Below are 22560 nucleotides of genomic sequence, written 5' to 3'. Positions count from 1 at the left end.
GTAGTGGTTAAGTGTGCGGACTCTTATCTGGGAGAACCGAGTTTGATTCCCCACTCCTCCGCTTGCAGGTGCTGGAATGACCTTGGGTCAGCCATAGCTCTTGCAAAGCTGCCCTTGAAAGGGTAGCTTCTGGGAGAGCTCTCTCAGTCCCACCTACCTCACAGGGTGTCTGCTGTGGTGTGGGGGGGGGGGAGGTAAAGGAGATTGTGACCGCTCTGAGATACAGAGTATAGGGTGGGATATAAACCCAGTATCGCAGGGGTGGCCAACGGTAGCTCTCCAGATGTTTTTTTTTGCCTACAACTCCCATCAAGCCCCAGCTAGCATGGCCAATGGCTGGGGCTGATGGGAGTTGTAGGCCAAAGACATCTGGAGAGCTACCGTTGGCCACCCCTGCGATATCATCATGCTCATCTCTTTCTTCTTCCTCCTCCACAGATGGACATTTGACTCCTCGCAGTTCCGGTTTTGCCCTGATCTGAGAATGTTTTCTCTGGAGCGTGCCCTGGTGTCACCCGGAGCAATCTTGAGGCCCCTGGGCGGAGCCTGCTGGCACCTGAAGGTCCTAGAGGGAAGCCGAATAGGCCTCGTTTCGCGTGACAAACCCCTCCTCCCCTTGCCTTCCTTCCGCCACCCTCTGTCACAAAAGCAGCAGCCCTTTCAGGGGTGGGAGCGACGCCCACGATGCTGAGGAGCTGCGGCCACCTGACGAAGTGTCTCCACCTCCGGGTGAGCACCAGAGGCGCCCCCTGGGTTGTCGCGTCCAAAGGGGTCTCGCCGCTTTCCAGTAACGCAGTAAGTACAGGCAGAGGGCAGAAAGAGAACGGTGCGCTCGCAAATTTATTTCTCCTGTATGCATACGGCTGTCTGATTTTGAAAAGATAGAAGATTGATGTCCTTGGGGAGGGATGGCAGCTCAGTGGTAGAGCATCTGCTTGGGAAGCAGAAGGTCCCAGGTTCAATCTCCAATCCCGGCATCTCCAACTAAAAAAGGGTCCAGGCAAATAGGTGTGAGAAACCTCAGCTTGAGAACCTGGAGAGCCACTGCTGGTCAGGGGAGGGATGGTGGCTCAGTGGTAGAGCATCTGCTTGGGAAGCAGAAGGTCCCAGGTTCAGTCTCCAATCCCGGCATCTCCAACTAAAAAAGGGTCCAGGCAAGTAGGTGTGAAAAACTTCCGCTTGAGAACCTGGAGAGCCGCTGCCAGTTAGGGGAGGGACGGTGGCTCAGTGGTAGAGCATCTGCTTGGTAAGCAGGAGGTTCCAGGTTCAATCCCCGGCATCTCCAACTAAAAGGGTCCAGGCAAATAGGTGTGAAAAACCTCAGCTTGAGAACCTGGAGAGCCACTGCTGGTCAGGGGAGGGATGGTGGCTCAGTGGTAGAGCATCTGCTTGGGAAGCAGAAGGTCCCAGGTTCAGTCTCCAATCCCGGCATCTCCAACTAAAAAAGGGTCCAGGCAAGTAGGTGTGAAAAACTTCTGCTTGAGAACCTGGAGAGCCGCTGCCAGTTAGGGGAGGGACGGTGGCTCAGTGGTAGAGCATCTGCTTGGTAAGCAGGAGGTTCCAGGTTCAATCCCCGGCATCTCCAACTAAAAGGGTCCAGGCAAATAGGTGTGAAAAACCTCAGCTTGAGAACCTGGAGAGCCACTGCTGGTCAGGGGAGGGATGGTGGCTCAGTGGTAGAGTATCTGCTTGGGAAGCAGAAGGTCCCAGGTTCAATCTCCAATCCCGGCATCTCCAACTAAAAAAGGGTCCAGGCAAGTAGGTGTGAAAAACCTCCGCTTGAGAACCTGGAGAGCCGCTGCCAGTTAGGGGAGGGACGGTGGCTCAGTGGTAGAGCATCTGCTTGGTAAGCAGGAGGTCCCAGGTTCAATCCCCGGCATCTCCAACTAAAAGGGTCCAGGCAAATAGGTGTGAAAAACCTCAGCTTGAGACCCTGGAGAGCCACTGCTGGTCAGGGGAGGGATGGCGGCTCAGTGGTAGAGCATCTGCTTGGTAAGCAGAAGGTCCCAGGTTCAATCCCCAGCATCTCCAACTCGAAAAGGTCCAGGCAAATAGGTGTGAAAAACCTCAGCTTGAGACCCTGGAGAGCAGGGGAGGGGCTGTGCCTCAGTGGTAGAGCATCTGATTGGGAAGCAGAAGGTCCCAGGTTCAATCCCCGGCATCTCCAACTAAGAAGAGTCCAGGCAAGTAGGCGTGAAAAACCTCAGCTTGAGACTCTGGAGAGCCGCTGCCAGTTAAGGGAGGGACGGTAGCTCAGGGGTAGAGCATCTGCTTGGAAAGCAGAAGGTCCCAGGTTCAATCCCAGGCAGGTCCAGGCTAGTAGGCATGAGAAACCTCAGCTTGAGACCCTGGAGAGCTGCTGCCAGTCTGAGTAGACAAGACTGACTTTGATGGACCCAGGGTCTGATTCAGTATAAGGCAGCTTCATATGTTCATATATGTTCATATTATATTTTGATGTGACCACCATTAAAGGGTCAGTTAAGAGAGCTGATAACATGCTGGCAAGCCCGACAATTCCTTTCCTACATCATTACCAAAATGCTTGGCATACGGATTTAGCTGGTTTCTTTCTCTGAAGTTCGACGGAGCCGTATTTGGGATACCGCAGTGTACACATCGCCTGCTTTTAACGTTAGGCTTCAAAGGTATAAGGTGATTTCGAGATGGTACCTAACTCCTGCCCAACTTCCGCATTCGATTCCTGATGTGTCCCCTCGCTGTTGGGAATGTTGTGGTTCTAAGGCTACCTTTTACCATGCTTGGTGGTCTCGACCGGCGATTGTCACCTTCTGGAAACAGGTGGTTAAGGAAATTTTCAGAATTACAGGGGTGAAGACCCCACTCTCTCCGAGTTTGATTCTTTTGAATCTTTGGGAATCTGGATTTGCTTTCATGCTCTAAGAGCCCCGTGGCGCAGAGTGGTAAAGCTGCAGTCCTGCAGTCCGAAGCTCTGCTCACGACCTGAGTTCGATCCCAGCGGAAGCACCCAGGAGACATTTCCCTCCCCCCCCCCCAGTTTTCCGATGACCCTGAAGCAGGGGGAGGGCCTCTAAACTGGGGGATCCCCTGCCCCCACCTGGGGATTGGCAACCCTACTCCTACCTTGTCCATTGAATAGGAGGTGCAGCTGTATAACAATCCCTGCATTAGGAGAGCGGGCAGCCAGCCAGCCACCAGGGGCTTTGACACACCCCCAGCAGCCCTTATTAACTCCTGGAGAAGCCCACGCCACCCTTTCTCCACTTCTTTTGTGAGGGGTGGCTTGCTGGCCTTTTGACTGGGGGGGGGAACTCAGGAGAGCCCCAGGCGAGCGACCCCTGCTTGGGTTGGCTGGTTTGATTCCCCGCTCGTCCACTTGCAGCTGCTGGAAAGGCCTTGGTTCAGCCATAGCTCTCCTAGGAGCTGTCCTTGAAAGGGCAGCTTCTGTCAGAGCTCTCTCAGCCCCACCCGCCTCACAGGGTGTCTGTTGTGGGGGGAGAAGATAAAAGAGATTGTGGGCTGCTCTGAGACTCTGAAATTCAGAGTATAGGGCGGGATATAAACCCAATATCTTCTTCTTCTGTCCTTTCTTGCATCAGGTTGCATTTGGCTGGGGCTGGTGGTGGCATATGTTAATGAGCTCCACTACCTATTTTTCTACAAAACGACCCCTGGTTAGGGGTGACACGATAGAGATTGACAAGATTATGCCTGGGATAGAGAAGGCAGAAAAAGAAGGACTTTTCTCCCTTTCTCACAATACAAGAACTCGTGGGCATTCGATGAAATCGCTGAGCAATCGGGTTGAAGTAATGAACTCCACTACCTACTTTTCTACAAAACGACCCCTGGTGAGGGGTGACATGATAGAGATTGACAAGATTATGCCCTGCATAGAGAAGGTAGAGAAAGAAGGACTCTTCTCCCTTTCTCACAGTACAAGAACTCGTGGGCATTCCATGAAATTGCTGAGCTGTCGGGTTAAAATGTGGCCAAAACCCCCCCCAGGAACTCCACCAGTGGGGCCAGGACACTAGAAGCCCTCCCACTGTTGCCCACCACCCTCCCCCCAAAGGTCCAAGAAGACAGAGCATCCCTTGCCCCAGTCAGAGAGTTCCATCAATACGCTGTGGCTAACAGCCACTGATGGACCTCTGCTCCAGATGTTCATCCGATCCCCTCTTGAAGCTGGCTGTGCTTGTAGCTGCCACCAATGTTGCCTCCTCCTTGATTTTAACAGAGCCATGGGGTGGGAGTCGTAGCTCAGCGGCAGAGCATCTTTCTCGCATGCACAAGGTCTTGTCCCTGGCACCTCCAGCTAAAAGGATCAAGTCGTGTTCTCACAAGTTTTATTGCCTAATCTCACCATTTAAAAAAATAAAATTGAAGATAAAAAACTGTAAATTAAAATATAAATAGTTTCAAGTGTCTTCATTTCTCCTACAATTCTCTTGGTTTTTTTTTAAATTTGGGGGGCGAGCACTAGTGGGCAGCTCGCCTAGGGCACCCCATAGCCTAGCAAAACCCCAAAACCCTGAAGGCGTGCGGCCCCTTTCAATGTGATGGCCAGAACTCCCTTTGAACTTCAATGATGCTTGTCATAACCTTGCTCCTGGCCCCACCCCCAAAGCCTCCTGGCTCCACCCCCAAAGCCCCCAGATATTTGTGATGGTCGATCCTTTTGAAAATTGGAGGATGTTTTGAGGAGAGGCATGGGAGGCTATGCTGAAAATTTGGTGCCTCTACCTCAAAAAACAACCCCCCCAGGGCCCCAGATGTGATGGCCAGAACTCCCTTTGGAGTTCAATGATGCTTGCCACACCCTTGCTCCTGGCTCCACCCCCAAACTCTTCTGGCTCCACCCCCAAAGTCCCCAGATATTTCTTGAATTGGACCTGGCAACCCTAAAGTCAGCACATGGGATGACAGAGACACTGACGGACGTGTGATGGGCCAATTGTTTGTTCTGGAAATATTAGCCAATGGCCATCCTCGATTTGACCATGGCGATAAGAGAATGATTACTATAGATGCATTGGGTGGAGATGTGTTTTTTCTTCCCTAACAGCAAAGATGCGGGACAGAAGACTCAATGGGTGGGTATTAGAATAGAAATCCGGTTTTTCTAAACTGTGGGCAAAACACTCCGAAATAGCAGGTCATGACTTCAACACTTGAAAGCAAACCCGCCCATAAAATTGCCTCCTGTAGGCCGTAAATACGTAACCTTTGTCGGGAGGTTATCATATGATCAATCCACTTCTATACTGCTACAGGGAAAATAGCCCCATTCGGTTTAATGGACCCCAGGTGAACCTTTCAGTAAGGGATACAAGAAAGTCCATTTCTGTGTCAAGAGACCCAAAGAGCTAATGAGTGGTGCTAATGAACTCCACCACGTCTTCTTCTACAAAACGAGCCCCGCTTGGCAGCGAAGGAATGAAACATTGGTCTGATCCACACCTATTAATGCCAACGCCCCAGCCTGCTCTCTGCCTCTGTTTTCAGGTCAGGCCTCTTCCAGCATCAGAGCTGAAGGATTACGCCCTCCCCAACTCCAGCTGGAGCAGGGACATGACGGGTCAGTTCAACAAGTTTGCTGCGATGACTGAAGACGGGACGTGGCGGAGGATTCCTTCGCACAGACGCGTGGAGGACAGCGCTCCAGGCAAGGACCTCGGGTGGTTTCCCTTAAGGCAGATCAAAAACGCTCTTCATAAAGGCCCATGGGATCCTTCCTTCCTTCCTGGCTCCACTCCCAAAGTCTCCTGGCCTCAAGTAAAGTTCCTTCCTTCCTTCCCTCCCTCCTTCCTGGCTCCACCCCCCAAGTCTCCTGGCCCCAAGTAAAGGTCCTTCCTTCCTTCCTGGCTCCACCCCCCAAGTCTCCTGGCCCTAAGTAAAGTTCCTTCCTTCCTTCCCTCTCTCCTTCCTTCCTGACTCCACACCCCAAGTCTCCTGGCCCCAAGTAAAGTTCCTTCTTACCTTCCTTCCCTCCCTCCCTGCTTCCTGGCTCCAGCCCCCAAGTCTCCTGGACCCAAGTAAAGTTCCTTCCTTCCTGGCTCCACTCCCCAAGTCTCCTGGCCCCAAGGAAAGGTCCTTCCTTCCTTCCTTCCTTCCTTCCTTCCTTCCTTTGACATTCATGTCCTGTGGCTCTCAAACATCTGACATTTATTCTATGTGGCTTTTTCACTAAGCAGGATTGACCACCCCTCGCATATACACATACTAACTGGCTGCCACATCCTGCATCACTTCATTGCAAGAGTCAGCTCCACACTACTGATACATTTTGCCAGGCTGGCAGCAGCTCATTGCACAGGAAAGAAATTCTACTTGGCATGCACCTTGACCAGATAAATCCAGTTGGGGCTCTGAGAACCTCCTTCTTCTATTGTTGCTTAGAAACACAGTAGAAATGCAGTATGGCATAGTGCGTCTTTCTGTTATAGATAAGACTGGAATGTGGGTGACTTTTTCCTATTCAGTCAAGCCTAGCTGTGTGTTAACCCTTAAGGGTAGATCTAAGCGGGCAGCCGTGTTGGTCTGAAGCAGTTGAACAAAGCAGGAGTCAAGTTGCACTTTTAAGACCAACCAAGTTTTATTCAGAACGTAAGCTTTTGTGTGCTCTCTAAGCACACTTCATCAGACGAGGGCATCAGGTATTGTGGGCTGAAATATAAGCAGTTTGTTGATTAAGAGTGCAGACTGACCACTTGGTAAACCAGTGTGGCTTGGCCATTTGGTCTGGATAGCCATAAAGTGTAATAAAGTCTGCTGCCAACTGGTGGGCAGAGCTGGTAGGCAGTGGTTTCGAATGCAAAATGGTACAAATTTAAGATCCAAAGGCAGAATAGTAAAATTAACAAACTGAGCAAACCTTTGATCTGGATGAGCATGAGTATGAGAAAGCAATAAAACAGTAATATGTCAAAATGTGAGAATCATGTTAAGTTTGGTACCAGGTGATGATATTTATTTATTTTTATTTATTTATTCTTCGTACTTATATCCCGCCCTCCCCGCCGAAGCAGGCTCAGGGCGGCTAACAACAATTAATATCAGACAGTAAAAAACAATAAGCTAACAAATTAGTAATCCATTATCAATTAAACAATTAAAACAATTTAAAACAGTTTAAAAGTAATAAAAACAATTTTTGGTGCTAAAGTTAGTGCAGTACGTTCAGCAATGTTGGGCATCTACATAGTTGGGCTGAAGGCCAGTCGAAATAAAGTTGTTTTGCAGGCCTTGCGGAACGGGGCAAGGTCCCGCAAGGCCTGCAAACCTCTTCTGGGAGTTGGTTCCACCAGTGGGGGGCCACAATTGTGAAGGCTCTTTCTCTGGTAGCCTTTAGTCTTGCCTCCCTCGGCCCGGGGATTGACAGCAAGTTCTGTGATCCAGATCTAAGTATCCTCTGGGGAACATGTGGGGAGAGACGGCCCCTAAGGTAGACAGGTCCTCGGCCATATAGGGCTTTAAAGGTAATAACCAGCACCTTGTAGTGAATCCAGAATACTATTGGCAGCCAGTGCAGTTTCCACAGTCATGGCTGTATGTGTTCCCATATAGAGATACCCAGTAAAAGCCTCAGAAAACTCTTTTATCAAGCTCCATGTAAGTAAAGATTAATGAAATCATTTCTGTTTTTTCTTTAAAGAACCACATCCGTAACTGTTGCCCCCAGAGGTTGTTGGCTCCAGGAAGTCCCTGGTCTATACTCAGGAAATTTTTAGCTTCCTTGGCATACTTTTAAAATTGATGCCTGTATTTAGTCTCTGCCACCAACTGCTTGCTTCTCATACTCTCCCCCGCCCCCTCCAGAATATATAAAACAAAAATTGGAGGAGCAACAGAAGAAAAGAGACACTCGGTACTTCTGCAGAAGCATCGACCAGGAAGGTCTCGGTTTTGAATATGTGATGTTTTTCAACTCGTCGCAGAAAAGGATGATGGGCATTTTCCAGCTGGGTCCCTACCTGGAAGGGCCTCCAGGGTGAGACTTTCCGAATTGTGGCATTGTGGGATGAAGGGCAAATGGCGTATGCTGGACATAAACTGATGTAATATCGAATCGGCCACTAGAGGGAGCAACACATGCAGAACTGGAAACACCCCCCCCCCCCCAAAAAGGACAGTTATGGTGGTGAACAGACTGAGATGGAGGTCCAACGACTGACAGGACTGGCTTCTCTTTTATTTATTTATTTATTTATTTATTTATTTATTTATTTATTTATTTATTTATCTATCTATTTATTTATTCTATGACTTATATCCCGCCCTTCCCATAAAATGGCTCAGGGCGGCTCACAACAAACGATAAAACAATAAACAAAGTGCAAAATTATTACAATTAAAAAGTCAAAGCATTTAAAAACCTTAAAATCTTAACATTAAAACTATACCATATATTTCACTAAAGTCTGATAAGCTACCTTAATCTAGTCAGGCGTAGGCTAGCCGGAAGAGGCTTGTCTTACAGGCCCTGCGGAACTGAGTAAGATCCCGCAGGGCCCTCACCTCTTCCGGCAGCTGGTTCCACCATGTGGGGGCCATTGTAGAAAAGGCCCTGTCTCTGGTTGTCTTGAGACGGACTTCTTTGGGCCCGGGGATGGTGAGAAGGTTTTGCGTCCCAGACCTCAGTACTCTCTGGGGAACGTGTGGGGAGAGACGGTCCTTCAGGTAGGCAGGTCCCAGGCCATATAGGGCTTTAAAGGTTCTTATGTTCTTAACTTGACTCCTGCTTTGTTCAACACAATATGCTGGGGTTTTAAGAATTAAGGAATAGCCTACAATTCATTCAATTAGGCAAAAAAGGAACTATTCCCAAAGAATTCCAAAACCGGGACCCAAAGCCAATCATAATCTATAGCCAAATCGGTATCATTTTTGAAGAAAGGGTTATCTGTTGTCTTACGCATTACATTTGCTGCTGTTGATACTGACGAACCGTGAAGCTGTATGAATTGTGGTTCGTGGACGATTTGATTTGAAGGGAAACGGGGTAGAGCTTCCCATTGCTTGATGATTTGCCGAAGCAGGAGCTACAAGTCGACTCCCCGCACTTTGGGGCTCTACAGTCTTCCACGAAGGCCCTCTTTGAGAGTTGTCTCTGTGCCTCTGTGCATTTGTGTATTCTCCCCAGTATCGCATTGTTGCTCTGCTATATAGCCTTAGCAATTGTTGGTCACTATAACCATTTGCGGTTGTGTGTTTATTCCTTTCCCCAGCTGGGGATTGGCAACCCGCCGCTTTTGCATCCAGCTGGGAGAATCCATCTCTTACTATTCGGATTCCTGCACCGTCTGCCGGCTCTGCCTCTATTGTCTTCATCTCTGCTTAATCGTCTGGCGTTTTGCCTTCCAGGTTTGTGCATGGCGGGTCGATTGCCACCATCCTCGATGCCACCTTGTCGCTGTGCGCCCTCTTTGCTACCGGTGCCATTCTGACGGCGAACCTCAGCATAAACTATAAGAGGTAAGCGGGGTTAGGGAAGGGCTGCGGCGCAGTGGCAGAGGATCTGCTTGGCGTGCAGAAGGTCCCAGGTTCGATCCCAGGTATCTCCGTAGGGTTGCCAAGTCCAATTCAAGAAGTATATGGGGGCTTTGGGGGTGGAGCCAGGAGACTTTGGGGGTGGAGCCAGGAGACACTGGGGGGCGGAGCCAGGAGCCAGGGTGTGGCAAGCACAAGCATCTGCTTGGCATGCAGAAGGTCCCAGGTTCGATCCCTGGTATCTCCGTAGGGTTGCCAAGTCCAATTCAAGAAGCATATCGGGGCTTTGGGGGTGGAGCCAGGAGACTTTGGGGGTGGAGCCAGGAGACACTAGGGGTGGAGCCAGGAGCAAGGGTGTGGCAAGCACAAGCGGACTCCAAAGGGAGTTCGGTCCATCACATTGAAAGGGACGGCACACCTTTTAAATGCATTCCCTCCATAGGAAATCATGAAGGATAGGAGGCACCTTCTTTTGTGGCTCATAGAATTGGACCCCCTGGTCCAATCTTTTTGAAACTTGGTGTTTTGAGGAGAGGCACTGGATGCTACACTGCCAATGTGGTGCCCCTCCCTTAAAAAACGGGCCCTGTTGAGCCTCAGGTACCCACAGATTAACTCCCCATTTGGTCTCCATAGGGAATAATGGAATGCCCAGCAGACATTTCCCTCCCCCCACCCCCGCTTTCTGATGACCCTGAAGCGGGGGGAGGGCCTCCAAATCTGGGCCCCCTGCCCCCAACCTGGGAATTCAGTAATTTTTTTTAAAGGCAAAAGCCTATTAACTACTGGAAAATAAGTGAGTTAATAAAGAGTGCTTCGCTACAAGTATTCAAAGTGTACAAAAATAGAAACACGCACAAAGCGTAAAAGTACAAGCGTATAGAAGAAGTAGAGAAAGAGAAGACTGCAGATTTATCCCCTGCCCTTCTCTCTGAATCAGAGACTCAGTTTACAATCTCCTTTATCTTCTCCCCCCCGCGACAGACACCCTGTGAGGTGGGTGGGGCTGAGATGACGGACGTTTTATAGCAGGGTACTGTAGATGTTGTAGCTCCAAAGCGGTGTATACACACACCAGCAGAGGTTGGTTCTATTTACAATTTTATTTACAATATATATCCATAGTCCTTATAGTCCGTCATAGTTCTTACTGATAAACTGCTTCGCCAGACACCTGATGCCACAGTGGCATACACTGGCAAGTATAGCACAGACTTATATACAGAGTTATGTGTCCTTTTGCCCAATCAGTACAGACGTGCTGAGTCACTGAAGCCCCACCCGCAGGCTGATGCAATACGTCCAGTCATGTGATCTTTACCTGTCAGATAGGTCACCATGATTTGTCTATAAGTTGCTCTCTTGTTAAGGCTTTTCGACTTCATATGCCGACATGAGAGGACTTTCATGGCAGCTGCCCGTTGAAGGACAACTCCTGCGATGACTATGGCTGACCCAAGGCCATTCCAGCAGGTGCAAGGGGAGGAGTGGGGAACCAAACCCAGTTCTACCAGATAAGAGTCCATACACTTAACCACTACACCAAACTGCTAGAGCCTATAGCATATTCCAAAAAGAGTCGTGTTCAAAACCGCAAGCAGGCGGACATGAAAGTTCTCAATACACATCGAACACCACCGCGATTTCCCACAAATTCATACAAAGACCCGGTCTAACCCTAACCCTAACCCAAACCCTAACGTAAACCCTAACCCAAATCCTAACCCAAACCCTAACGTAAACCCTAACCCTAACCCTAACCCAAACCCTAAACCAAACCCTCACCCAAACCCTAACCTAAACCCTAACCCTAACTGAAACCCTAACCCTAAACCAAATCCAAACCCTAACCCAAACCCTAACCCTAAACCAAACCCAAACCCTAATGTAAACCCTAACCCAAACCCAAACCCTAACGTAAACCCTAACCCAAACCCTAACCTAACCCTAACCTAACCCTAACCCTAATGTAAAACCTAACTCAAACCCAAACCCTAACATAAACCCTAACCCAAACCCTAACCTAAACCCTAACCCTAAGCCTGGTGGGTAGGAAAGTGGCAAAAGAATCTCACACGTTCCAATGACGGGGCCGTTTCACTGGTCTGCTTCGCCAGATGCTCAGATTGGGGTCGCTCTATTTCAATAAGTTCAGAAACATTTCCTCCCCGAGGCCAGGTATGCTGGCTCCTTCTGGATGCCCACCTGGGGACCGGCAACCCTGTATCTCCAGTTATTATACCCAGCTGGCTCTCAAACTGGTAGGGCAAGCAGGGCAGCCTCTTAGTGGCAAGGAGGCAAAGCCAGGTCGTACTGATGCTGCCATGTCTTCCGTTTGCAGCCCCGTCCGACTGGGCTCCGTGGTCCTCGTGGACGGCAAAGTGGACAAGGTCGAAGGGAGGAAGGCATTCCTCTCTGGCCCTGTGCAAAGTGCGGATGGGCAGACCCTCCACGCGGAGGGCAGAGGTAAGCACTCGGTTCCCCTTTGGTAGCCAGTTTGGTGTAGTGGCTAAGTGCGTAGACTCTTATCTGGGAAAACCAGGTTTGATCCCCCACTCCTCCACTTGCAGCTGCTGGAATGGCCTTGGGTCAGCCAGAGCTCTGGCAGAGGTTGTCCTTGAAAGGGCAGCTGCTGGGAGAGCCCTCTCCAGCCCCACCCACCTCACAGAGTGTCTGTTGTGGGGGAGGAAGGGAAAGGAGATTGTGAGCCGCTCTGAGACTCTTCGGAGTGGAGGGCGGGATATAAATCCAATATCTTCATTTACCTCACAGGGTGTCTGTTCTGGGGGAGGAAGGGGAAGGAGATTGTGAGCCGCTCTGAGACTCTTCGAAGCGGAGGGCGGGATATAAATCCAATATCTTCATTTACCTCACAGGGTGTCTATTGTGGGGGGGGGGGCGGTAAAGGAGATTGTGAGCCGCTCTGAGACTCTTCGGAGTGGAGGGCGAGATATAAATCTAATATCTTCATCTACCTCACAGGGTGTCTGTTCTGGGGGAGGAAGGGGAAGGAGATTGTGAGCCGCTCTGAGACTCTTCGGAGTGGAGGGCGGGATATAAATCCAATATCTTCATCAACCTCACAGGGTGTCTGTTCTGGGGGAGGAAGGGGAAGGAGATTGTGAGCCGCTCTGAGACTCTTCGAAGCGGAGGGCGGGATATAAATCCAATATCTTCATTTACCTCACAGGGTGTCTATTGTGGGGGGGGGGGCGGTAAAGGAGATTGTGAGCCGCTCTGAGACTCTTCGGAGTGGAGGGCGAGATATAAATCTAATATCTTCATCTACCTCACAGGGTGTCTGTTGTGCGGGAGGAAGGGGAAGGAGACTGTGAGCCGCTCTGAGACTCTTCGGAGTGGAGGGCGGGATATAAATCCAATATCTTCATCTACCTCACAGGGTGTCTGTTGTGGGGGAGAAAGATAAAGGAGATCGTGACCGCTCTGAGACTCTGAGATTCAGAGTGGAGGGCAGGATATAAATCCAATATCTTCTTATTTAGGGAGGGACGGTGGCTCAGTGGTAGAGCATCTGCTTGGTAAGCAGAAGGTCCCAGGTTCAATCCCCGACATCTCCATCTAAAAAGGGTCCAGGTAAATAGGTGTGAAAAACCTCAGCTTGAGACCCTGGAGAGCTGCTGCCAGTCCGAATAGACTTCTGACTTTGATGGACTGAGAGTCTGATTCAGTATGGAATGGTGGCTCAGTGGCAGAGCATCTGCTTGGTAAGCAGGAGGTCCCAGGTTCAATCCCCGGCATCTCCAACTAAAAAGGGTCCAGGCAAATAGGTGTGAAAAATCTCAGCTTGAGACCCTGGAGAGCTGCTGCCAGTTAGGGGAGGGATGGTGGCTCAGTGGTAGAGCATCTGCTTGGTAAGGAGAAGGTCCCAGGTTCAATCCCTGGCATCTCCAAAAAAGGGTCCAGGCAAATAGGACCCTGGAGAGCCGCTGCCAGTCTGAGAAGACAAGACTGACTTTGATGGACAAGAGGTCTGATTTAGTACTAAGCAGCCTCATATGTTTATATAAGTGTGCAGACTCTTCTCCGGGACAACCGGGTTTGATTCCCCACTTGAAGTTGTTGCAATGGCCTTGGGTCAGCCATAGCTTTTGTAGGAGTTGTCCTTGAAAAGGCACCTTCTGTCAGAACTCTCTCAGGCCCACCTACCTCATAGAGTGTCTGTTGTGTGTGTGTGTGTGGGGGGGGAAGGTAAAGGAGACAGTGAGCCATTCTGAGGCTCTGAGATTCAGTGTGGAGGGCAGGATACAAATCCAATAACTTTTATCTTCTTCTGGAAACCTAGGAGACCTCTGTGGAACACGTAGCCTTAAGCCTGGAGCTTGTCCCTGCATTAAAACGGAAGGGTTTTTAAAAAAATTTTCAAATAACTTTATTAAGAAAAAAGTGGTACCAAAAAATTCACATTAACTCTAACAGAAACATGGGGTGAATTATTACCTTGTAGCCACATTTGAGGAAGTTTACAAAACCATGTTAAAATGGTCATATTAAACAATTGTACACAAATGATGAAATTACTGATAGATACCTATTGATCTGATAATGGACCATACGCGGAACATGAGCCAACAGTGTGATGCAGTGGCTAAAAAGGCAAATGCAATATTGGGTTGTATCAACAGAAGTCGAGTGTCCAAATCACGTGATGCGATGGTATCTCTTTGCTCTGGTAAGACCTCACCTGGAGTCTTGTGTTCAGTTTGGGGCACCACATTTTAAGCTCCTTCAACCTTTCCTCTTAGGACTTGGTCTTCAGACCCCTCACCATCTTCTTTGCCCTCCCCTGGACCTGTTCCAGCTTGTCTATATCCTTCTTAAAAAAGGCAAATGCAATATTCGGCTGTATCAACAGAAGTCTAGTGTCCAGATCATGTGATGTGATGGTATCGCTTGACTCTGCTCTGGTAAGACCTCCCCTGGAGTCTTGTGTTCAGTTTGGGGCACCACATTTTAAGAAGTATCTAGACAAGCTGGAATGGGTCCAGAGGAGGGCAACGAAAATGGTGAGGGGTCTGGAGACCAAGTCTTATGAAGAAAGGTTGAAGGAGCTGGGCATGTTTTGCCTGGAGAGGCGGTGGCTGAGAGGTGATAGGATCACCATCTTCAAATACTTGAAGGGCTGTCATCTACAGGATGGTGTGGAGTTGTTTTCTGTGGCCCCAGAAGGTAGGACCAGAACCAATGGGTTGAAATTAAATCAGAAGAGTTTCCAGCTCAACATTAGAAGAAGAAGAAGAAGAATTGCAGATTTATACCCCGCCCTTCTCCCTGAATCAGAGACTCAGAGCGGCTTACAATCTCCTATGTCTTCTCCCCTCACAACAGACACCCTGTGAGGTGGGTGGGGCTGGAGAGGGCTCTCACAGCAGCTGCCCTTTCAAGGACAACCCCTGCCAGAGCTATGGCTGACCCAAGGCCATGCCAGCAGGTGCAAGTGGAGGAGTGGGGAATCAAACCCGGTTCGCCCAGATAAGAGTCCGCACACTTAACCACTACACCAAACTGGCTCTCCTAGAACTTCCTGACTGTTCGAGCGGTTCCTCAGTGGAACAGGCTTCCTCGGGAGGTGGTGGGGTCTCCTTCCTTGGAGGATTCTAAACAGAGGCTGGATGGCCATCTGACAGCAATGCGGATCCTGTGAATTTTGGAGGGGGGAAGTATCTATGAGTTTCCTGCATTGTGCAGGGGTTGGACAAGATGACTCTGGAGGTCCCTTCCAACTCTACGATTCTATGATGCTATGAACAATTACACTTAATAAGAGCTATGATGTAGATTTGAATTCACAGTCTCTAATAAAAATTGCAAGAGGTAAAAAAAAAATTAAATGAGCATAGATCAGACGACATCAGACAACCAAGGTACATTAGGTAAGCCTAAAATGTAGTTAATAAAAGGAAACCAAGGAGCTTCAAAATGTGTTTCATGGGCACCTTAAACCGAAGATGTGATAGATAAGAGCAGAGCACGAACTGGCCGCTTTGTTGTTCAGGCGCACAGTCCGACTCTTCGCGACCCCCTGGACCAACTCACGCCAGGCCCTCCTGTCTTCCACCATCCTCCGAAGTCTGCTCCAATTCGTGTTTGTTACATCAGGAACGCTGTCCAGCCATCTCATTTTCTGCCGTCCCCTTCTGTCTTTCCCAGCATCAGGGTCTTCTCCAGTGAATGCTCCATTCTCATTTGGTGGCCGAAGTATCTTAGCTTCAGCTTCAGCATCTGGCCTTCCAGGGAACAGTCTGGGTGGATTTCCCTTAGGACTGACTGATTGGATCTTCTAGCGGTCTAAGAGACTCTCAAGAGTCTTCTCCAGGGAGTGCTCCCTTCTCATTTGGTGGCCAAAGGACTGGAACTTCACCTTCAGCATCTGACCTTCCAGGGAACAGTCTGGGTTGATTTCCCTTAGGACTGACTGATTTGATCTTCTTGCAGTCCAAGGGACTCTCAAGAGTCTTCTCCAGGGAGTTCTCCCTTCCCATTTGGTGGCCAAAGTATTAGAGCTTCAGCATCTGACCTTCCAGGGAACAGTCTGGGTAGATTTCCCTTAGGACTGACTGATTTGATCTTCTTGCAGTCCAAGGGACTCTCAAGAGTCTTCTCCAGGGAGTTCTCCATTCCCATTTGGTGGCCAAAGTATTAGAGCTTCAGCATCTGACCTTCCAGGGAACAGTCTGGGTTGATTTCCCTTAGGACTGACTGATTGGATCTTCTTGCAGTCCAAGGGACTCTCAAGAGTCTTCTCCAGGGAGTGCTCCCTTCCCATTTGGTGGCCAAAGTATTAGAGCTTCAGCATCTGACCTTCCAGGGAACAGTCTGGGTTGATTTCCCTTAGGACTGACTGATTTGATCTTCTTGCAGTCCAAGGGACTCTCAAGAGTCTTCTCCAGGGAGTTCTCCCTTCCCATTTGGTGGCCAAAGTATTAGAGCTTCAGCATCTGACCTTCCAGGGAACAGTCTGGGTTGATTTCCCTTAGGACTGACTGATTGGATCTTCTTTCAGTCCAAGGGACTCTCAAGAGTCTTCTCCAGCACCACAGCTCAAAAGCATCTATTCTTCTGTGCTCGGCCTTCCTTATGGTCCAGCTCTCACAGCCATACGCTACTACTGGGAATGCCATCGCTTTGACTATACGGACTTTTGTTGGCAGGGTGATGTCTTTGCTTCTTATTATACTGCCCAGGTTCGCCACAGCTGTCCTCCCAAGGAGCAAACGTCTTTTGATTTCATGGCTACAGTCACCATCTGCAGTGATCTCGGATCCCAGAAACGTGAAGTCTCTCACTACTTCCATGTCTTCCCCTTCTATTTGCCATGGTGTCTATTTGTCATGGTTGCCATGATCTTAGTTTTTTTGATGTTGAGTTTCAAGCCTACTTTTGTGCTCTCCGCTTTCACCCTCAACAAGAGGTTCTTTAGGTCCTCCTCACTTTCTGCCATTAGAGGTGGTGTCATCTGCATATCTGAGGTCCACTAGAACTGTCCACTAGAGGGCAGCAAAGATGCACCAAAGGTTCCCAGGCAAGCAAAGATGGGAGTCGGCGCCATCTTCAGTTAGCAGGGTAACATTGCATTTCCAAACCAAAGGACCAAGGCCTGCAGTAACTGGCCCTTGATTGCCAAAGATGCTCTCTCTCTCTCTCTCTCTCGGCTTGGCTTCGCGAACGAAGATTTAAGAAGGGTGCAATAGTCCACGCCTGCTGCAGGCTCGCTGGTGGCTGACAAGATGCACTGCTTCAGTATATGCAGGCTCTACTGGCTTTCTTGCACCGGTCTCATCTTTTCAAGCAATCTCCGGAAGCGGTTGTTGTTATGCATTGCATCTCACTGGGTTCTTGTTGCCTGAGCTTAAGTCAGGCACTCCTCGCAAACCAGGATCCTGAAGCCTGGAAGAACTGGCCAATCAGGATGCCAGGCATGTAACAAAGAGATGCAAATGAAGGATTCTGGAGTGAGCCAATGGGAGTAACTGCAGACGTCTAAAGGGGGGGCGTGTTTAACTCAGTCACAGTGTATATATTGAGTGAGTGGCCTGGGTGGTTTGGGATGGTTTCTTCCAGCAATGAAGCATTCTTGGTTATTCAGAGCTGGCCGAGCTCACTTTGTTTCACGGGCAACGAGGATGGGATATGCGTGGGTGTGCAGCCCTAAGAACCCGGTGAGGTGCAGCACATAACAGTTGTCTCCTTAACCAGAAGGGAGTGTGAGAACAGATACTAATACAGTATGTGCAGGTTTACATCAAAAGGGGCTGCATCCCACCTTTAACCATGCCATGTTGGAATAGGGTTGCCAACTTACAGGTGGGGCCTGGAGATCTCTTGGAATGACAACCAAACTCCAGATGACAGAATCAAAGAGTTGGAAGGGACCTCCAGGATCATCTAGTCCAACCCCCTGAACAATGCAGGAAACTCACAAGTACCTCCCCCTAAATTCACAGGATCTCCGTTGCTGTCAGGTGGCCATCTAGCCTCTGTTTAAAAACCTCCAAGGAAGGAGAGCCCACCACCTCCCGAGGAAGCCTGTTCCACTGAGGAACCGCTCTAATGGTCAGGAAGTTCTTCCTAATGTTGAACTGGGAACTCTTTTGATTTAATTTCAACCCGTTGGTTCTGGTTCTACCTTCTGGGGCCACAGAAAACAATTCCACCCCATCCTCTATATGACAGCCCTTCAGGTACGTGAAAATGGTGATCCTATCACCTCTCAGCTGCCTCCTCTCCAGGCGAAACATGCCCAGCTCCTTCAACCTTTCCTCACAGGACTTGGTCTCCAGACCCCTCACGATCTTTGTTGCCCACCTCTGCACCTGTTCCAGCTTGTCTAGATCCTGCCTAAAATGTGGTGCTCCAAACTGAACACAAGACTCCAGGTGAGGTCTTACCAGAGCAGAGTCAAGCGATACCACCCCATCGTGTGATCTGGACACTAGACTTCTGTTGATACAGCCCAAAATTGCATTGGTCTTTTTAGCCACCGCATCACACTGTTGACTCATGTTCAACGTATGGTCCACTAAGGCCCCTAGATCCTTTTTGCACAGACTACTGCTAAGACAAGTCTCCCCCATCCTATAACCGTGCAATGGATTTTTCCTACCTAAATGCAGAGATAGTTCCCCTGGAGAAAATCGCTGCTTTGGAGTGCGGACTCTGTGGCATTATGCTCCATCGAGGTCCTCTCTGCAAACCTCACCATTCCCAGATTACACCCCTTAAATCTCTAGGATTTGGCAGCCCTGTATTGGGACAAATATATAGGCAGAATCCCACTGTGTGTGAGACAGCAGGCTGAACTGGATGATGATGATATTTTTTGACGATATTGGATTTGTATCCCGCCCTCCACTCCAAAGAGTCTCAGGGCGGCTCACAATCTCCTTTCGCTTCCTCCCCCACAACAGACACCCTGTGAGGTAGATGAAGATATTGGATTTAAATCCCGCCCTCCACTCCGAAGAGTCTCAGAGCGGCTCACAATCTCCTTTCGCTTCCTCCCCCACAACAGACACCCTGTGAGGTAGATGAAGATATTGGATTTATATCCTGCCCTCCACTCCGAAGAGTCTCAGAGCGGCTCACAATCTCCTTTCCCTTCCTCCCCCACAACAGACACCCTGTGAGGTAGATGAAGATATTGGATTTATATCCCGCCCTCCACTCCGAAGAGTCTCAGAGCGGCTCACAATCTCCTTTCCCTTCCTCCCCCACAACAGACACCCTGTGAGGTAGATGAAGATACTGGATTTATATCCCGCCCTCCACTCCAAAGAGTCTCAGAGCGGCTCACAATCTCCTTTCCCTTCCTCCCCCACAACAGACACCCTGTGAGGTAGATGAAGATATTGGATTTATATCCGGCCCTCCACTCCGAAGAGTCTCAGAGCGGCTCACAATCTCCTTTCCCTTCCTCCCCCACAACAGACACCCTGTGAGGTAGATGAAGATATTGGATTTATATCCCGCCCTCCACTCCGAAGAGTCTCAGAGCGGCTCACAATCTCCTTTCCCTTCCTCCCCCACAACAGACACCCTGTGAGGTAGATGAAGATACTGGATTTATATCCCGCCCTCCACTCCAAAGAGTCTCAGAGCGGCTCACAATCTCCTTTCCCTTCCTCCCCCACAACAGACACCCTGTGAGGTAGATGAAGATATTGGATTTATATCCGGCCCTCCACTCCGAAGAGTCTCAGAGCGGCTCACAATCTCCTTTCCCTTCCTCCCCCACAACAGACACCCTGTGAGGTAGATGAAGATACTGGATTTATATCCCGCCCTCCACTCCAAAGAGTCTCAGAGCGGCTTACAATCTCCTTTCCCTTCCTCCCCCACAACAGACACCCTGTGAGGTAGATGAAGATATTGGATTTATATCCTGCCCTCCACTCCGAAGAGTCTCAGAGCGGCTCACAATCTCCTTTCCCTTCCTCCCCCACAACAGACACCCTGTGAGGTAGATGAAGATATTGGATTTATATCCTGCCCTCCACTCCGAAGAGTCTCAGAGCGGCTCACAATCTCCTTTCCCTTCCTCCCCCCCACAACAGACACCCTGTGAGGTAGATGAAGATATTGGATTTATATCCCGCCCTCCACTCCGAAGAGTCTCAGAGCGGCTCACAATCTCCTTTCCCTTCCTCCCCCACAACAGACACCCTGTGAGGTAGATGAAGATACTGGATTTATATCCCGCCCTCCACTCCAAAGAGTCTCAGAGCGGCTTACAATCTCCTTTCCCTTCCTCCCCCACAACAGACACCCTGTGAGGTAGATGAAGATATTGGATTTATATCCTGCCCTCCACTCCGAAGAGTCTCAGAGCGGCTCACAATCTCCTTTCCTTTCCTCCCCCACAACAGACACCCTGTGAGGTGGGTGGGGCTGGAGAGGGCTCTCACAGCAGCTGCCCTTTCAAGGACAACCTCTGCCAGAGCTATGGCTGACCCAAGGCCATTCCGGCAGGTGCAAGTGGAGGAGTGGGGAATCAAACCCGGTTCTCCCAGATAAGAGTCCGCACACTTAACCACTACACCAAACTGGCTCTCCTGGTCTGCTCCAGCAGGCTCTTTTGATGTTCTTCTCGGGAAGGCTTCGGCCTCTCTGCCCTGTTGTTGGCCCTCTAGAATAACTGGTTGCACTCTGTGTGAGACAGGAGGCTGGACTAGATGGACCCTCACTGGTCTGATCCAGCAGGGCTCTTCTGATTTTCTTCTCAGGGGAAGGCCTCGGCCTCTCTGCCCTGTTGTTGGCCCTCCAGAGGAACTGGCTGGCCACTGTGTGAGACAGGAGGCTGGACTAGATGAACCCTCAGTGGTCTGACCCAGCAGGGCTCTTCTGATGTTCTTCTCAGGGGAAGGCCTCGGCCTCTCTGCCCTGTTGTTGGCCCTCCAGAGGAACTGGTTGGCCACTGTGTGAGACAGGAGGCTGGACTAGATGGACCCTCCCTGGTCTGACCCAGCAGGGCTCTTCTGATGTTCTTCTCAGGGGAAGGCCTCGGCCTCTCTGCCCTGTTGTTGGTCCTCCAGAGGAAGTGGTTGGCCACCGTGTGAGACAGGAGGCTGGACTAGATGGACCCTCCCTGGTCTGATCCAGCAGGGCTCTTCTGAGGTTCTTCTCAGGAGAAGGCCTCGGCCTCTCTGCCCTGTTGTTGGCCCTCCAGAGGAACCGATTGGCCCCTGTGTGAGCCAAGAAGCTGGACTAGATGGACCCTCTGTGGTCTGATCCAGCAGGGCTCTTCTGATGTTCTCATGACAAGTATCTTGGCTGATCTGTCCCACTTTCTCTTGTCTTCCTTCTTCTTGGTTTTAGCTCTGATATTCCAGCTGGATTCCCACAAGCCTCTCTATGAACAGCAGCTTTCTTCTCAGATGTGCTTCCGAGCCCACCGGACAAACCCCAGACCTTTGCTTAGTCTTGGTCATCTTGAGCAAAGTCCGTCAGGTCGCACCGCTCACTTCCCCCAGTTCTGGGATCAGCTACTTTACAAGTGACTCTCCCCTTCTTGGGTCTTAACAACAACCACTTGAATCTAAGGTTGCCAAGTCTGACTCACGAAAAATCTGAGGCCTTTGGGGGTGGAGCCAGGAGTAGGCTTGCCAATTCCCAGATCCCAGCGGGGGTTCTTCCGCTTTCCCAGGCTCCTTCCCACCCCCAGTCAGCTGTGGGAGAAGCCCCGCCCCCAGAGGACCATGTGCCTTTGGAGGCTTCAGTCTCCGATTGAAAGGCTTCCTCTTGGGATGGGGTGTCTGTGTGACTTTGAAGAAGTTGGCAGCAACTCGTGAGTAGAGCGGCCAATCCCCCTTCAGAGCTGCCAGAAATTGGGGATGGGGGAGGGAAACATCTGCTGAGCACGTCATTATTCCCTATGTGGAGATCGATTCTCATAGGGTATAATGGGGAATTGATCTGGAGGTTTGGGGGGCTCTCACTTTGTTTTTTTTTCTGGGGGAGCTGTTTTTTTGTGGTAGAGGCACCATATTTTCAGTATAGTATCTAGTGCCTCTCCCCAAAGTACCCCTCACGTTTCAAAACGATTGGACCAGGGGGTCCAATTCTATGAGCCCCAAAAGAAGGTGCCCCTATCCTTCATTATTTCCTATGGAAGAACGGCATTTAAAAAGGTGTGCTGTCCCTTTAAATGTGATGGCCAGAACTCCCTTTGGAGTTCAATGATGCTTGTCACACCCTCACACCTGACTCCGCCCCCAAAATCTCCTGGATCCGCCCCCAATGTCTCCTGGCTCCACCCCCAAAGTCCCCAGATATCTCTTGAATTGGACTTGGCAACCGTAGCCAGCAGTTAGAACTCCAAAGGGAGTTCTGGCCATCTGGCAAGCCATTCCTGAACACCTTCTCTGAATTTTGCTGACAAAAATGCTCTCTGCTTAGAGAGCTACCTGCCCAGATGCAAAAGCAAGATGCTCTCTGCCTGGGAAGCTTTTGCATCTGGTTGGAGAAGAGGTTCAGGAATGGTTTGTTCCTAACATGAATAGAAACGCTTAAGTGGAATTGAGAGGACGAGACGTTTTGAAGAAAACAAGGAGGTTGCAGAGAGCATTTTGC

General features: G+C 49.9%; 1 protein-coding gene across 1 annotated transcript; it reads left to right on the top strand.

The window, feature by feature from the left end:
- The first annotated feature begins 684 nt into the window (after positions 1–684).
- Positions 685–21488, top strand: LOC132585356 (acyl-coenzyme A thioesterase THEM4-like). Its single transcript, XM_060257252.1, has 6 exons — positions 685–795; positions 5491–5650; positions 7804–7975; positions 9349–9459; positions 11816–11940; positions 21307–21488. The coding sequence occupies exons 1-6, from the start codon at positions 685–687 to the stop codon at positions 21486–21488; spliced, it is 861 nt and encodes a 286-aa protein (XP_060113235.1).
- Positions 21489–22560: the final 1072 nt, after the last annotated feature.

This window comes from Heteronotia binoei, chromosome 1 (assembly GCF_032191835.1).
Source record: "Heteronotia binoei isolate CCM8104 ecotype False Entrance Well chromosome 1, APGP_CSIRO_Hbin_v1, whole genome shotgun sequence".
Lineage (NCBI taxonomy): Eukaryota > Metazoa > Chordata > Lepidosauria > Squamata > Gekkonidae > Heteronotia > Heteronotia binoei.
This window is presented reverse-complemented; position numbering and strand designations above follow the sequence as displayed.

Excerpts from the sequence above, each read along its gene's own strand:
- LOC132585356 (XM_060257252.1), top strand. The coding sequence starts at position 685 with ATGCTGAGGAGCTGCGGCCACCTGACGAAGTGTCTCCACCTCCGGGTG. Across the intron at positions 796-5,490 it reads CGCCGCTTTCCAGTAACGCA|GTCAGGCCTCTTCCAGCATC; the intron begins GTAAGTACAGGC and ends CTCTGTTTTCAG. Across the intron at positions 9,460-11,815 it reads CTCAGCATAAACTATAAGAG|CCCCGTCCGACTGGGCTCCG; the intron begins GTAAGCGGGGTT and ends TTCCGTTTGCAG.